At 36.1% G+C, this 18,008-nt stretch overlaps 2 protein-coding genes across 2 annotated transcripts; one reads left to right on the forward strand and one right to left on the reverse strand.

Moving 5' to 3' along the window:
- The first annotated feature begins 3,300 nt into the window (after positions 1-3,300).
- On the forward strand, positions 3,301-7,843 carry LOC104800315 (exocyst complex component EXO84B). The gene is made up of 7 exons (XM_010523112.2): positions 3,301-3,725; positions 4,341-4,438; positions 4,758-5,778; positions 6,344-6,862; positions 6,961-7,149; positions 7,231-7,367; positions 7,447-7,843. Exons 1-7 carry the CDS (start codon positions 3,582-3,584, stop codon positions 7,601-7,603), a joined length of 2,265 nt encoding a protein of 754 aa, XP_010521414.1. The 5' UTR covers positions 3,301-3,581; the 3' UTR covers positions 7,604-7,843.
- Positions 7,844-8,740: 897 nt separating this feature from the next.
- Positions 8,741-18,008, reverse strand: LOC104800334 (methionine S-methyltransferase-like; the record flags this gene model as incomplete). The annotated part of the gene is made up of 12 exons (XM_019200918.1): positions 8,741-9,335; positions 9,748-10,713; positions 11,226-11,405; positions 11,555-11,872; positions 13,416-13,550; positions 13,788-14,024; positions 14,111-14,299; positions 14,359-14,547; positions 15,055-15,150; positions 15,282-15,488; positions 15,636-15,829; positions 17,843-18,008. Coding segments are annotated over 12 exons (3,198 nt in total), but the record flags the coding sequence as incomplete, so codon positions are not given.

Raw genomic sequence — 18,008 nt, forward strand, 5'->3', positions numbered from 1 at the left:
TGATTTATATCCCACCATTACTAAATTAAAAATTAAAAATAATAATAATAGATCTCACTTTCTTTATTTCATTTCGATTTAAAAATGTTACTATGGTAAGTTAGAATTAGTTTTCTTATGTCATTTCAAAGAATGACTGGAATCTCATTGTTAAAATCTATAGAGTATACGATATGGTTTTCATTAGAGCTGAACAAAATACCCGAATCCAAAATAACCGAACCGAACTGGACCGATATATAACCGAACCGGTTAAAATAATATATATTATTGGATATGAATATTTCAAACAGAAATATTCAAACTCGAAATAACTGTAAACCGAATGAACCGAATCTGAATTAACCGTAATCGAATATATTCGTTTATCCATCCATATATCATCAATTAATATGTAGTATATTCTAAATCTAATTAGAAAAATTAGTATAATGATATTGTTTTATAACCATGGTATATAAAAAAAAAAGAAATATGCATGTATTTTAATGTTGTTTTTGTTATTTTTATAAGACAATTGTTTGAATTTTTTTTATCTTTTTTTGTTTGGATAACCCGAACCGAATCCGATCCAAACTGATCCGAACCCAAATCAAACCAATTAAAAAAATATACTCGATTAGATAAGAATATTTTAAATCTGAAATATTCGAATTCGAAATAACCGAACCCGATTAAATCGAATCTGCCCGATGGTCCACCCTGTTTTCATTGTGGTGAAGCAGCATACGATTATGTTTGAATTTAACTTTCAAAATTATATTTAATTTGTTTAATAATGTTATTACATATTTATACATTCGACTCATGAATAATGTAAAAGTTGTGTATTTTTTTTTTAATGAAGCGTGAACTTAAAATCCAAACTGTTTATCTTTTACTACAATTAATGTATTGTTTCTATGGAATATTATGAATTTATTTAGCAACAAATTTTTTAAAAAATGAATATTTTTATCATAATTGAATCGAATCGAATCGAATTTAATATAAAAACTGGACGGTTATAATTTTTAAAAAACTGAAATAACCAAATCCAAATATATCCAAACCGAAATCCAATTAAGCCACCCCTACATTTGATATACTACATTGATATATATACTACATTGATATACTACATTGGCTTATTGGCTTTTTATTCTTATATTCTAGCAATGATAACGCCTTGGTATACCATCATGTTCTGTCTTTTGCGTCTTATCTTACCATATGGTGGTATCATGTCATACCAAATATACCATAAAAAAGTATTATCGGTAAAATTGAAAAAAGAATACATTTTGCAAATACGTGACACAATTTACCTCTTATCTAATAAAGAAATCAAATAAATTGGAAATATCTTTTTCCCTAATTTGTACCCTTGTTTATTTATAATGGGATGAAATCCCTTCTATACCTCATGCATTTTTTTTTCTATTACGACGACTGATTTAATCCATTTAAAAAAATTTAATCTCATAAAACCAATCAAGTCTTTTGTTTCTTCATACTTTGAGTTTGAATTTGTAACAAAAAAATCTGAACACATTCGACTCATGAAATTTCATCTGAATTCTCACTGTACAAATCTCTATTCAACAAAATTTTGTATTTATCGACAAATTTACCAAATGAAATGGTAGATTTAGGGTGGACGTTTCGGTATCCGATTCGGTTTTGGTTGAAAATGGTTCGGTTCGATTCGGTTCTTTTGGTTTTACAAAAATAAGTATTAATCGGTTATTATATTATATTCGGTTCGATTCGGTTCTGATTTTTATTAAAAAAAATAGATTTTATTCAAACAACTTTGGTTTTTTGGATTTTTTTAAAATTCGGTTCGATTCCTAAAAATTCGATTTTTCTAAAATTAATACCGTTCAGATATTTTGAACGGTTCAAATTGGAAAAATATTGTATTTTTTTATTCCTACAAGAACCGAACCAAAATGAAACACTAATAAAAAAAACTTTAAATAAATATGTTCGGAGTTGGGTTAAAAATTTTTCTTTTAAATTGGAATAAGCTATATCTTTAAGTTTTTTTAAGGCAGAATCGCCGTAAAATACGTGTACTTTTTCCTGATCTCAATTTAATACATATACTTTTTTAATTAATGAATAATACATATACAATTAATTTTTCCCGAAATAAATCTCATACTTTTAAAATGTTGGCCAAAAAATTTCTACCGTCATATAACCGCTACGTAGACAAACGGAAATCCTACATAGCGCCAAAAATTCGCAATATCTCTCCTAATCATCGACATGTCATAACCACATCAGAAATTAAATAAAATTAAATAAAAATAAATAAATTAATAATAATAATTAATTAATTAAATAAAATAATCATAAAAATAAATAATAAAAATATACATATACATACATATATACATACTACATATATACATGTACATATATACACATATATAAATATACACATACATATATATATATATATACATATATACATATATATAAATACATATATATATATGTGTGCATGTATTTATATGTATGTATATATGTATATATATGCATATATATATGTGCATATATATATGTATATATATGTATGTATATATGTATATGTATGTATATATATGTATATGTACATGTATGTTTGTATATTTAGATACATATGTATATGTACATTTATGTATATATTTGTATGTGTATATATTGTATATGTATACATATCTATATATATGTGTATATATATGTGAATGTATATATATATATGTATATGTATGTATATGTATATATGTATGTTTATATATATGTATTGATATATATATATATATATGTATTTATATGTATGTATATATGTGTGTATGTATATATTTATATATATGTATATATATGTATGTATGTATATGTGTATATATATGTATATTTTTTTATTTTTTTCATTTAATTAATTAATTTATTTTTATTTAATTTTATTTAATTTCTGATGTAGGGATGACGTATCGATGTTTAGGAGAGATGTTATGAATTTTTGGCGTCATGTAGGATTTCTATTTGTTTACGTGGCGGTTATTTGAGGATAAAGATTTTTTTGTCAATATTTTAAAAGTATGAGATTTGTTTTCAGAAAAATCAATTGTATATATATTATTCAGTAATTAAAAAAATACAGATATTAAATTGATAATTACATGTATTTTACTGGATTTTTTTTAAAAAGATTTTTCTCTTAAAGAATCGTTTTTTATAAAAAAATTTTAACTCCGTTTCTTCACTTAATTTCGCAACTATTCAATAAACAAAAATGAAAAAATCTCTGATAAAGAAAAATCTATTCAGCTGACGAAAAATCCAAGCCTTCGTTTCGCTGGCTTATTCGCTGTTTGCCAACTCTGATTTCTCTCTACCCACCGCCACTGTCTCTTCCCCTTTGCTTGCTGCTTTCGATTTCTTCCTCGTCGTATTCTTCCCTGCAGATCTCATATTCATATTTTCCCCTCAGATCTGTGTTGAATTCACACCGGAGTGGCCTACGTTAGTATTTTTTTTAATCGGTGATCGGAAGCCCCCGCGAATTCTAGGGTTTTATTTTAGGAGGAGGAGGAGCGGCGAGGCGGAAGATGTCGGCGTCGAAGACGGCGAGGTCACGAGCCACTCCGACGAAGGAGAACGGCGTTAGGGTTGAGGAAGGTTTGAGTCTGTTCAAGTCCGATAAGTTCGATGCCGATGCTTATGTGCAATCGAAATGTTCACTCAACGAAAAGGTTTTTGCTCTTCGACCTCCTACCGGTTTTAATTTATTGTAATGATCGGTTGTGATGAATTATAGTCCCGTTTTCCATTTCAATCTTCGACTAGATTTGCTGTTTGGGGAAAACAGTTGTTTGATACTGCAGCGAATTTCCTTATTTCGCGGATTTTGTAGCTGTATTCTTGTTTTCTTTTGTTTCAGATGGGTTTAGTATCCATTTTTAGAAGCATAAGCTTGGTATTTGTGGTTCATTGTAATATAGAATGTGACTAGGATGTATATAGGTAGAGTTCTGTTTAGTATGTGGGAGAGAAGATATATTTACAGGTTCCTGTTTTAGAAAATGAGCAATCAGATGACATGAAAATGGTGGAGGGGAAATACTCGTTATTTAGTATTTGGACAGTTGCAATCAAGTGATATTGTTTAATAAAATTCAAGGGAGATGTCGATCTAGGCTTTTCTAGCTTCCTGAAAACCAAATGTTGCACAATCTGCTTGCCATAGGCATAAAGGTTATTTAGCGGACGGAGCAATGGGTTGTTTTTGTTTTACTTTTCATTTTCTGGGTTTATGTTCTTCAGTTGGCACTTTGCGGTTTGTAATATAGTTCTGCTTCTGTTTACAGGATATAAAGCAGTTATGCTCTTATCTTCTGGATTTGAAGAGAGCATCTGCAGAAGAGATGCGCCGAAGCGTTTATGCTAATTATTCGGCTTTTATACGGTTAGTCGGTATCCTCACTGGTTTTGGTGGTTGTCCCTCATGACCCTAATAATGATACTATTTTTTATATTCTGTTCCACCAATTGCTACTCTGCCAAAGTTAATATGACTAAAGAGATCTCCCTTCGCAAAATGTGACTTTCTTATTCATTAGGGTATTAGAGTACTAGTGCATTTTATCTATGAGTTCTTCGTGCTGGCAAGTTTATCTGATTTTGAATGTTGCGAAGGTGTTTTTTTTGTTATGTTACTATTGTCATCATGTTTTTCTTGTTTCCGAGTTATTATATATGGTTTTGATAATTCTTGTTCTGTCCAGCACATCGAAAGAGATATCAGATTTGGAGGGAGAGTTATCATCAATCAGAAATCTGCTATCTACTCAGGCTACTCTAATTCATGGCTTAGCCGATGGAGTTAACATAGACTTTGATAAAGTATCTGATGAATCCGTTGGAAATGGTGTGTTAAGTTTTGAAGACAAGGAGCTCTCAGATTTGGAGAAATGGGCTGCAGAATTTCCCGACCACCTTGATGTTTTGTTAGCTGAAAGGCGGGTAGATGAAGCTCTGGCAGCTTTTGATGAAGGAGAAAGTATAATTTCTCAACAAAAAGAAAAGGGCACCTTGAGCTCTTCTACTCTTTCATCTTTTCACTTTGCTATTGTGGAACGCAAGCAAAAGTTGGCCGACCAGCTTGCTGAAGCTGCTTGTCAACCTTCAACCCGAGGTGGTGAACTTCGGTCAGCTATATCAGCTCTCAAAAGGCTTGGAGATGGCCCTCGAGCCCATACTTTGCTTCTTAATGCCCACTTCCAGAGATACCAGTACAACTTGCAAAGTCTTCGTCCATCCAGCACTTCATATGGGGGAGCATATACTGCTGCTCTCTCTCAGCTTGTGTTTTCAGCTATTTCTCAAGCGTCCAGTGATTCATTATTAATATTTGGGAAAGAGCCAGCTTATACTTCTGAGCTTGTGACTTGGGCGACAAAACAAACAGAAGCTTTTGCCCTTCTTGTTAAAAGACATGCATTAGGTTCTTCTGCAGCAGCTGGAGGACTAAGAGCTGCTGCAGAGTGTGCACAGATAGCTCTAGGGCATTGTACTTTGTTAGAAGGTCGTGGCTTGTCTCTTTGTCCTGTGCTTTTAAAGCATTTTAAGCCTATTGTTGAACAGGCACTGGAAGCCAATTTAAAACGAATTGAAGAAAGCACTGCGGCTATGGCTGCTGCAGACGATTGGGTGCTGACATATCCTCCAGCTGGCAGTCGTCATGCTAGTACAGCATTTCAGAATAAGCTTACACCAAGTGCTCACCGGTTTAATCTGATGGTTCAGGTAAGCAACGTGCTTTATATCATTTACTTTCCAAAAAAAGGGGGCAACTTGCTTTATAAGTGTTGGTCAACTATAGTTTGCTAATGGGCATACCTTGCTGCAACTTTTATTTGCTTTGGGACTTTGGTTTCTATACAAATATGCTAGGTAATAGTATATAGGAGATACAGACATGGTAGTTGGACTTGTCAGTCGTTCTTAGCCATTGCTTCTGTCTGTCTAAGTTTAAAGTATCCCATCGCAGTTGTAGAAATAATGGTTCTGGTACTCCTTTTTTACTTGGCTTAACAATGAATTTAGCACTTGAGTTACTAAATTACTAGTTTTCATGTATGAAGATTTGGTTTAAACTTGCACTGTTTGATGGCATGTCCTGAAATTTGTGTCAAATGCATGTGCGTTAAAATTATTTTTCTATTTTATGGAGCCCCTGGTTTTAAGCTATCTTTGGCATGTCAGGTAGGTAAGTGCTGTCAGTCGTCTTTATGACAGCTGGAGATATTTGGTAATGTGTCATTTACACTGATACAGCTTCTTCAATGACGGTAATTAATTTCTCTTGTAGGACTTCTTTGAGGACGTAGGACCTCTTCTAAGTATGCAGCTTGGAAGTAAAGCCCTTGAAGGTCTATTTCAAGTTTTCCACTCATATGTAAACGTGCTTATAAGAGCATTGCCCGGTTCAATAGAAGAAGAAGAGGCAAACTTCGAAGCATCAGGAAATAAGATTGTCCGAATGGCTGAGACAGAAGCCCAGCAACTTGCATTACTTGCAAATGCATCGTTGCTAGCGGATGAACTTCTCCCACGTGCCGCCATGAAGCTCTCTCCTCTCGATCAGAGTAGTTATAAAACAGATGAGCGAAGGAGGCCTTCAGATAGACAAAATCGTAATCCGGAACAACGGGAATGGAAGAGACGCTTATTGAGTACAGTCGACAAACTAAAAGATGCTTTCTGTCGCCAGCACGCCTTAGACCTCATTTTTTCCGAGGAAGGAGAAAGCCATTTGTCTGCTGAGATGTATATAAGTATGGACGGAGATACTGATGATATTGAATGGTTCCCGTCTCTGATATTCCAGGCAAGTGTGGTTTCCATCTCTGAAATTGTCGACGTCACAATTATGCTATTAAAAAGACTGTTTGCTTCATATTCCTGTTATTTCTGTCATCAAAACAGGAGCTTTTTACGAAACTTCAAAGGATGGCGAGTCTTGCTGCGGATATGTTTGTAGGAAGAGAAAGATTCGCGACGTCGTTGTTGATGAGACTGACAGAGACTGTGATCCTATGGCTTTCCGGAGACCAGAGTTTCTGGGATGACATCGAGGATGGTCCTAGACCTTTGGGACCTCTTGGCCTACGACAGGTTCAACAACTTGTTACGGCCTCTATATAATATATCCGTGTCGAAAACTCGACATATCTAACGATGCTGCATCTCTCTCAGTTGTACTTGGACATGAAGTTCGTCATCTGCTTCGCATCCCAAGGTCGCTACCTATCGAGAAATTTGCACCGTGGCACTAATGAGATAATTTCTAAAGCCGTGGCCGCTTTAGCTGCAACAGGGATGGACCCATACAGGTATCTTAACTTCTTATCTCTAAGCTTTCTGCAGTTTCTTGCTTCATGACGAACCAAACTTCTATGGTAATCTCTGCAGCGAGCTCCCGGAAGATGACTGGTTCAACGAGATATGTTTGGATGCGATGGAAAGGTTAAGCGGAAAGCCGAAAGCCAACAACGGAGAACTCAACAGCCCGACCGCCTCCCTCTCGGCCCAGTCTGTTTCATCCGTCAGATCTCACGGAAGCTATTGAACCAACCAATGCTTCCATTTCCATTGTACATTAGAGGTCAGTGATGAATCTTTTTCTCGCTAGCTATTTTGTTTTATTATGTCAAGTCAGATACGACCTTTATGCATGCCGTGATCGAATTTCACATTTGTTTGGTGATCCTCTTCAGTTTCGTCTATATCTCGGGTGTTGGAAAGTGGTACAGATTTGGTTTCTGTGATTAATCAACGATTTTATGTTCTGTAAATGATGTTTTGAGGTGGTTGGTTGATTACAAAACGAGGCTACCTGATCCCAATAATATATATAAAAAACGAATGATTATATATATTTTTAAAAAAAATCAATACAATTGAATCTGAACTGAATCGTATAAAAAAATAAACAGAAAAACAGAATATTTAAAGTTTGTTTGAAAAATGAGAATATTTTTAACGATAAAAATTGTTTTCGAACAAGAACTAAACCGAGTCGATCTCATTTCCATTTGAAAAATGAGAATCTTTTTAACAATAAAAGTTGTTAAGTCATAATTTTTTTAACAATAAAGTTGTTAAGTCATAATTGGATAATTTTATTTGGAATCTTTTTTTTTTTTGTTTTACGATGATAGCAATTTGAAGAGGTTCTAGTGAGATCGAAGCTTCTGAATTATTAAATTTTTCTAGTGGGGTCGAAGCTTCTGAATTATTTTTTTATTTTTAGTTTTATTGTTGTTTTTGGACTGACAATTTGTGGACCAAAGTAAATAAATTTTGCATTATTTTGACTTTTCTTCATAGTGGAAACTTTCTGTCCTTTTTTTGGCTTTCTTATTTATTCAGATCCTATTTTAAAATTCAATTAAATATAATTACTTTTCAGCATGATGGGTTTGTTTGAATGACGTGCCTTTGTTTAGTGGCATGATGTGGAAAATAAATGACATCGTATGTCGTTTTTGGATGGTGAGGCACTTGATGTCTTGTTTTGTGCAGATAACTTAGGTTACAAGTTATAACCCGACTCTATCCATTAATCCCTCCTTGCGGTCACATAAAACCTTCTATATGGAGGTGTTGCAACAAATGAGGAGATGATATAAGATTTTTCTATATATATGTATAGTATCATGATGCGTGTTTTGGGGATTTTTTTTTATGAGTAGAGAATTTATCAGATAAAAATCAAGAAATAATTACTGCTGATGGACAATAATTGCAGACATTCTCATAATCTTGTGGATTTTAATGTTGCATCAAAAGCATGCAATTGTTCCCTGTCAAGAATCTTAGCCATGAACGACGGGCACACATTATTTGAAGGAACTGAACAAGGGCAAAGCAAGAACAACGAATTCGCCCGTGAACTCCATTCGAGAACCCATTATTGTATAATGCCTTTCAATCATGACAACGTCACACCCGGAAACCTGCACTCGGGCTTTGGAACTTCAACAACCGAGAACGTTTTTGAATTGAGAAATCAACTCAATAGCCTTTTCGAACTCGCTGTCCTCCAATGCAAAAGAAAAGCGGCAGTAGCCTGGGATTCCAGTCCAGGTGCCGCTGTTTATGCAGATGCCGGTATGCTTGAGAAATGCATCCCGGATATTGGAATCCTCGAGCTTGACTTCCTGTTCTATGGGTGATTCTCCTGGTTTTGGCATTTGCTGCTTCACCTTCACGGTTTTGTTAAGATAAGCTTTCGGTTTTGCCACCATCGAAATGCCACCCAAGGGACAGAGAACTTCCCAGCCGGAGTTTTCAAGTACCTGCTCGGAAGTTGAAAAAAGGTAGAAGATTAAGAGATGGCAGTCAGGACCAAGGGAAACAGGAGACTGTGTACAGTTCCACGCAAGGAAACCCCAGCTATAAAGAAACGATCATAGGCCTCTTCACTGTATGAAGATGTTCACAGTGGAAAAGAAACTGGTAGATTTTCCACTTGCTAAATAGGGTGTGATCTAAGTAGTTCGTGAATGGTTTGAGGATGAAGACTTGTACTAGATTAAATTGTCATTGTAAAGCATATGCTCGATTTGTCATCATAATGAGAACGAAATGTCGAAGCCCATGCTAATCTACCATAATGGGTATATGTTCAAATCTGGAAATCCGACCGTACATTGTCCATAAGTTATCCTAATTTGGTGATGCAAAAGGCACAGAGGCAGAAAATGTTACCTCCTTTAAGCGCTTAGATCTGCTCTCCAATGTGTTCACATTTTCTGCAATGGAATTCAGAAGTTCACCGGCTTTCTCTTCTTTAAGAGCCAAGAGCTTCTTAATGGCATACTTGACAGTGCTGTGAGGTTTGCTCAAGCCCGGGAGGGTATGGAAGGCATCAACGAGAGATTGAGCCAAAACAACATAGCCAAGTTTGAGCGCTCCACTGAGCAAATTCAAAGAAAGGCATCCCAGAAGGGAAACAGAGAACGATGGGTGGATTGATGAATGCAATTTCGATAAAATGTTCTCCAAATTCCACTTTCCCCAGCTAGTGGAATTGTATTCTAATCCGGAAAATGAAGTATCAATAATAACCCTTGCTCCAAATTTGGCACATGTGGACAACAATACTTCCATCTCCTCGTTGCTGTAAATCATGCCTGTTGAATTAACTGTTGGTCCAGATATACAAACCCATGGCTTCTTCACAGTTTCAAGCACTTTACTAAGTGCCTTCGCTGTCACCTTAAAGCCATCTTTCGATTCTGTCAGGATGTTCATGACATTTGCTCTCAAAAATTTAGCAGAAGCCATGTATATCCCATTTGACCCAGCAGGTAAACAAAATGTTCCTCCTTCTTGAGCGCAACAAAGGACCAGCTTATTGAATAGAGCTTGTGAGCAATCAGCATAAATAAATCCGGTGCTGCGTCCAGTTGGAAAGCCGTAAGTACTGTGAACGAACTGTTTAATACTCGGGGTCACATCAACTTCAGCTTCGGATATATTCTGCCTCACAAAACTTTCAAAGATTGCAGCCTTAACAGATCGTGGTATAGGCAAGAAATTTTGATCTACATCCATATGGATCATGGAAGAGTTCTCCATTCCGGCGACAGAAAGCTCAGCATCTTTTAGAACAGAGACAGCTGAGCTAGAAAATCCAATTATCTCACCAGAATTTATCTTCTCACTCCCTCTCTGTAAATCAGGAAAATCAATTTATAATCAGAACAATACATATTGACATTGATATAGACAGATCACAAAAATGAGAACAAGGTCCGTCTTCAGGAACTACAGGAAATGCTACGTTTGTCAGTGTACATAGGCCACTTCAAACCAAGCAAATATTAACACAAAAAAGAAGGGATGAAGCTTGGTTTGACCGCTTTATCAGTATGGGGGAAATAACTTTTAATAGCTTACATTACGCTATCCATTTAAACAGTTTTTTTTTTTACATAAACAAAGGTATTCAAAAGTTGTTCTGAACCTATTGTAAATTTTTTTTAAGTATTTAACTGCAAGACTAAATATGAATCTTACACATGCTTTTCACCTGTTTTTGGTAGGATTTACCCACCTTTCCAAGAATACGTTTCTCAATCCAGGGTTCAGTCTTGGGCAAAGGTTAGCTCACTTATGTATTTAAAATACCCAATAGCAAATGAGCAAAACTACTATATAACCTGGAAAAAGAACCTAGATACCTCTGCCTGTGGACGGCGATCAGTGAGCTGGAAAGCTAGAAGCTCATGGAAAAGGCAACCGTAATAGTATTGACTGATAATAGCAGTATGACCTTCCAAGACTTCCACTGTTTTGGAGAAGGCCTCACAAATACCACTATCTTCTGAAATGATAAAGGCTACTTCTAAATCTGAATAAACCTGTATCATGGTGGTTTAATACATAAAATATCAGATAACAAGATATATTAATATGTCATAAAAATCATCAGATGTTGATTTGACCTGAATCTGATCAAGTAACAGAATGCATACTCAAGCAGTTATTCCTGGTTGCAAGAAAACCGTACCTTATTCTTAACCAAACCACAAACTATTGCTGCATGAGAAGGCATAGGGTTTTCTGCAAGATATTTCAGTACACCATTGGATGCTGGGAGGCTAGACAACTCAAAGTGATCTGATATATCCAAGAAAAGACGGGATCCAATTTCTCTTGTAACATCCAACAGGTGTACAAAAGATGAACTGGTAATGACCTCAAATTGGGCCATTCCAGTAATCACCACCTGTGGCTTTAGCTTCCTTATAAGCTCTATCATCAAATCAGATTGGTGGGGCGCTTCAATTACTGTGAGTTGATCTTCAGATGCCTCCCCGCTTGTGTCCTACAAAGTGTTTAAAGAAGTTTCCATTACATATGAACAAACACAATCACAGATTCAGTGACTTGTGAGTAAAATTATGCACCATCGCAGAAACTTAATTAGCATCTGCAAATTCAGTCAGAACAGACAACAACATTCTCGAAGCAGTATGATACTAAAGTTTAAGTCAATCCTGAGCTTGCAAGGCCATATAAAAAAGAAGCAGTTGCAAATTCATCATCACCAGCCTTGGTCCTACACACCGACTATTCTAGGAAACTACAACTGCTGAAAGCTTGCAAAACTTCATAAATATTTATTTCAACAGTTTCTGAATTAGGTAAGAGCAGAATTAAGTAAACGTAGTCCGAGATTCCAGTTTAGTAAATTCCAAAATTAAGTACCATTAGTAGAAGGAAATAAGATTCAGATATCAAGTAGTATGGAAAGGAAACAGGATCGACACCTATATGTGTGACTACACAACAACGAATCCACATCTTCAAAAGGTATCACAGGAAAGCTATATAAACCATGATCTTTCCTGTTCCATTGATGGGTGATTTAATCCTAACCCTCCGTCTTTAATCTAGTTTTCTTTTAAATCTACCTTTTCACCCTGTATTTTTTTTCTTTTCTTCTTTTACAGATATTTTATTATCTCTCTTCTGCTAGATTCAATCATTTGAAAATGCTACACATAAATCAAATTTTCTGAATAAATGACATAGCATGAAAATTACTCATATGGCATGAGAGTTGATTTTAAGTTGACTCAAATTGCCACCTCTAAACTCATCAGCTTGTTCCTGCTTTCTGCCGCAAACCACTGGCTTGCAGTACTTCTGCTTTAAACATATGACATGCTAAAGGTTTCTGCTTTCTACAAATGACCACAGATGTTTACGGCCAACAACAGCTCAGCCACTATCTTCAGCTATCTACAAATTCAAACAGTGTTTCGAACTCCACGCCCACGGTTGTGTTCGGGGGAATCAATTCCAGCTTATTAGCTCTGGTTTATGAATTCTATCATTATGCCAAAATATACAGTAGTTTTAGACTGTCCTTCAAACAGTTCAGGAATGTCTTATGTCATTAGACAGGGAATGCCATTAGACGTCTCTGTCTTTGCTGAGCAGCTGGCCCTAGATGTATATGTTTCACTTGAGGGTAAGTGTTATGCACGTCATGTTAAGTCATGCCAGATTCCAGTTCAATGGTTTCCCAAGTATGAGAAGTATTAGTTGGGCAATTGCTATAGATAGGACCGAAACTCAGTAGTTAGAACACAATACTAATAACAACTCCTAATTCTATTAGCACTTGCTCATAACCACTTCTGGCTAGGTCGAAGTACCCAGTCATAACCTCTGTCTGACAGAGTAAGACATGTTCAAGCACCTGACTCTGACTGAATACCACATTTCACATATCGGACATATGTGCTTAAGTTTAATAGCTTGCCCTATCAATATGTTCCAAATAAAGTAGGCATCAAAATGAGCTATGCAATATAGGATGTATCGGAAGAACTACAGGCAGCAGGACAAGACAACTTTACCTTAATTGCTAGGGAGGTTAGCCAACTTCTTGGAAGGTGTCGAGTTAAATGCTCATCAACAATTGCAAGTCGAGGGGAGAACAACCGAAGTGCGCTCTCAATTGCCACAGCCCTTGAGGGAAAGACAACAATGTTCTTGCAAAAATAAAGAAGCCTAATCAGAAATGATAGAAAACTTGTGGATAGAAAGCATTACAATGCTTCACAGTTGGTAAACTCAAATGTTCTAAACTAATGTTTCTGTCCTTTTTTTCATGGCGCAAGATTTTTTGGAAGATGCCAAACGATCTAGCAATAGCATCGTACATAATAAAGTAATAAACTGGAAAACATGAAAAGAAAATCATAAACACAAACAGAGAATGTCCTCACATCTTGATTAATTGGGATGCGGTGGTATGTCCTCATAAAGCCTGAAATTAGACTACAGAATCTCTTGCTGCCAGCTGGAGGCTCAAAAGGGAAATATGAGCTAGTTTTCAGAACACTGGCAAGATATGCCAGGAATGGAATTTTCTCATCTGCAACTGCTTCATCTTCAAAAGATAAATCCAGCGAGCTGCTGATGTCTTCAAATCCATTTTGCAGAAAGTCAAAGATTATCTTAACCTGCCAATTGTAATCATTCAACTAATTTCGTTCCTTGTTCCAGGTATATATAATCTCAGCAAGTAGAAGCTACATAATGTACCAACCTGATTTGGTTGGCGAAGCTGACAACTATAGACTGACAAAGCGTGAGAGATACGTCCACCAGCTTTCCCATAAGCCCATGCTGTTCGAGCACATATGGGTTGATCTCCAGAAAGTCCCATAAAGAACTCAAAACGATGAGGGCTGTTCCTCTCAATTTCAACTAATGCTGAAATATCAGTATCTGTCGCCTGTGAAAACACATATTAGGAGAAGGACCAACATGAAATTTCTGAAATAAGGTATTTACCTGCAGTATTTTTGTTTGCCAAAGCTGCGTAACACGGATACCACGTCGCTCAAATAAGCGCCTACAGACTGCTTGCCCTGGACGGCCACCCATGTTGAATATCATAATCCCTGTGGGTTTAATGACAGCAATTCCTTCTTCAACTGCCCTGGCTATCAGACCTAATCCAAACTGATCCTCAACAAAACCCTGAAAAAAATGCAATTCATCAGATAATAAAGATACATATGCTCCAGAGAAAATGCTTTATTATTCACTACCTTAGAGTAAGAATGGAGGAGAGAAATTACGGTGAACTAGTGATGTTGATCAAACAACGAAGGAATGATAGCAACAGTATGCCATGTTCAACGATATGACTAAGAGGAGTGACTACGAATATTAAGCAATTTACAGATAAACACTGCATTTTGTTTATAAGAAGAATTGTTTTAGACATTCAATTATAGTTTGAAAATGTGATATTCCCGAGGAATGTATATTGTTGGTTCGATGATTAACTAATGCTTATTACAAGACAAGGGTGATATTACATTTAACAAGCAATAGACAAGCAGAGCAAAAGGCAAAGCATCACAGAATAGATCATTTAAATGATCAGCAACAAATAAGATAAGGCAGGACAATGTTAGATGATAGCATGCTAACATATACTCTAGCCATTTCCAGGGAGTTTTGGGGATATATTTTTCTTACCTGAAGAGCACAATAATTACTCAATGAATAGAGAAATTCCTCGCTCGCATTTTCTGTTATCATCTTAGACATTGCATCTGGGTTTGGATTAAGAATCTGCAAGAAGGACATCATAAAAGCTTGGGTTTAATAACACGTTATATTCGTAAAAAAATGAAAAAAAAAATACAAATTTAACCGCCTATGGAATGAAATATCAGTCAGAAGGAAGTTTGAAATTTAATTACCTGAGGGATGCATCCAACAATTCGCTCCAGCTGGATTTTGTTTTCTCTACAATAACCAAGCAAATCAGATTCATAGAACTCCACCCTATCCAGTAGAGTTTTCTTCTCATCATCATAGACAGGTTGGCCGTTTTCATCTAGAGCATTTAGGTACAAATTTATCCAAGAAATTTTTACAGCACGAGGATTGATATCAAGCCCATAAACCTGCAGAAGTGTTACTAGAAGTTAAATGATCATATCTTTAAAGTTTGGATTAGTGAAAAGGGACTGAAACAATCCTCGATTATTTTCAGGATAGAAATTTAAAGCAATACCAAAATGAAAAAATAAGGCTGCATATCAGATAACAACCTTTGAAGGCAACCACTTGGCACCTATTGCGATGGATATCCATCCATTTCCACAACCAAGTTCAGCAACGGTCTTATCTTTGAAGATAGTGTCCGGATGTCTATTAAGTCCTTCGTAAAATGTGAATGACCAATCTTCTGGAATAAAAATACTAGGAATAACCATCATGGTCAACTTCTTTCTGCGCTGATAGCCTGCCGGAAAGCGTTTGATATAATGGAATAAAGACAAGCGTATTAGCTCATTAATATAACCGATAGTCTGATGTTTTGGCATGTTAGAATGGAAATATGTCATAAACAATTAGCTGCAAGCTATTTTAAGATTAAAGGTTCATCCAGAAGAATACGAAACTGCACAAACACTTCTCACAACCTATTATCTGCCAGGAAGAAAAGCTTTGGAAAACTCAAGCACAATGTAGATTGGATGAACACAGAGAAACCTGATCAGAAACTGAAACCTTTGGGCACTAAAGGCTTGTGGCAATTATTTTTATAATTGATAAAATATACTAAAACTTAATGACTTAGCGAGGCAGTTTAGTACTTGTCAAGTAGATATAGAAACAGTACTCTTTTTCATTGATGATGCTCTTCGTAGGGCTCTTATTGCCTATATTGGTAAGCAAATATGCAACAGTTCACATAGATTGTGATGAGTTGAGATGGCAGATTGATAATACTTGTGATGATAAAGTCAGATCATTCCTAACCATTTCATCTAATTTCCTTTTGCCTGATTCTCGAAGGGGAGCAGAGGTCTACAACTAGACCGATACTTAGATTAGAGTGTCCTACATCACTTTCGTAGCATCACATGGTTAGCTGCGGAACAAGCTGGTATAGAAGTTGAATGGTACAATAGATGCAGACTCATTTACTTAGCACTCGTTCATCAACTGTCATGCAAACCGCATTGTATTGAAAATATAGTCAATAATCCACAGCCAAAAATTCTGCAGTTCCGTTCAGCCTTTTTTGCAATACTAAAGAAAAAAATTTTACCCATTGGTCTTCCCAATGCAATCATAACTAGGCTATTATCATATCTATGTCATACAATATCTATAGCATCCGACAGAAAAGGGCCCTTGCTCTACTATACAAACAGTCCAAACCTGTGCGTCTGAAGGTTTTGATGTGGTGGAATATTAATTTTGTCACCCACCAAACCAGTATCTAGTTCTAGCTACAATAATGGGAAAGAAAAAGTGTCTACAAGTTGCGATGATCGGAACTTAAAAATACATAGAAACTAAATTCCAATAGAAAAGTCCATAATCGACTTGTCTTAGTAACCAGAGCCATACAAATCAATTGCTCTGGTTCATTTTCCCCAAAAGATACCCATATCATGCGGTAAACTTACTAACCTGTTTATTCTACTTGTACCCATCAAGTAGATGCAGCTCTTATATGGAGCAAGTTAAACTTGTTCCTTTTGTAGAACATGTTTTTTTTATGCTTATCAAGTATAAACAGATAACAGATACGACCTTATAACAAGACGATTAGAAGAACCAAAGAGCAACTCCCATTGAAAGATCCGTCCTTCAGTTTGGCAATCAGATCCCAAAAAATTGCATCTATTTGTGACAAGGCATAAATAATATCTTAAACTGATGTATCTCAAAAGTATCTAAATGTCATATTGGTTTGAAATTTTCCCATGATCCAGTTATGCCATGATCTAGTTTTTAGAAGTACAGGTAATATCGACAAGACATGTATGGTGATATAGGTAATTAATTGTTCGTAAAGAAAGATCACCAAATCCAATTGACAACCATTGGACAAATTTGGAGACAGAAGTACAAAACATAGTGAAGTTACTCAAAATAGTAGTGGCGTTTCACTGCAGTCCCAAGTAAACGACAACGACCCTCAAAAGCTAAAATGCATTTCTTCGTCCATTCAGTGGATAAGCAAGTACACACCTTGACTAGTCATGAACTGCCGTCAAACCATATATCATCCCAATTCCTTTCGGGGAAAATAGGGCGAAAACAACCCAGAAACCCCATTTTTCAGCCACCCAAAACAGATCTAACCCATGAAAAACACATCGGAGACACTCTGAAAAGCATCAAACCAACCTACGCTGCTCAATCTAACCAGATTTTCCAGCTCATAACATCATTTCAAAGCCGAATTTCAAACGATCGGTAAAAACAGATAAAATTTGAGGAACAACGAATCAAATACCTTCGTACTGATCCAGGAAGATGTCCTGGATATGGAAATGGTAGGTCTGGAGGCACTCCTCGGAGGATCCGACACGCTTGTAGAGGTCCGACAGGAAGATCCGAGCGTCGGTTCGGGTTTTCGGATCCTCTAGCCGCTCCAAGACCGATCGGATAACGCCCGCCGC

The sequence above is a fragment of the Tarenaya hassleriana genome, unplaced genomic scaffold, assembly GCF_000463585.1.
Source record: "Tarenaya hassleriana unplaced genomic scaffold, ASM46358v1 Cleome67, whole genome shotgun sequence".
NCBI classification, from domain to species: Eukaryota; Viridiplantae; Streptophyta; class Magnoliopsida; order Brassicales; family Cleomaceae; genus Tarenaya; species Tarenaya hassleriana.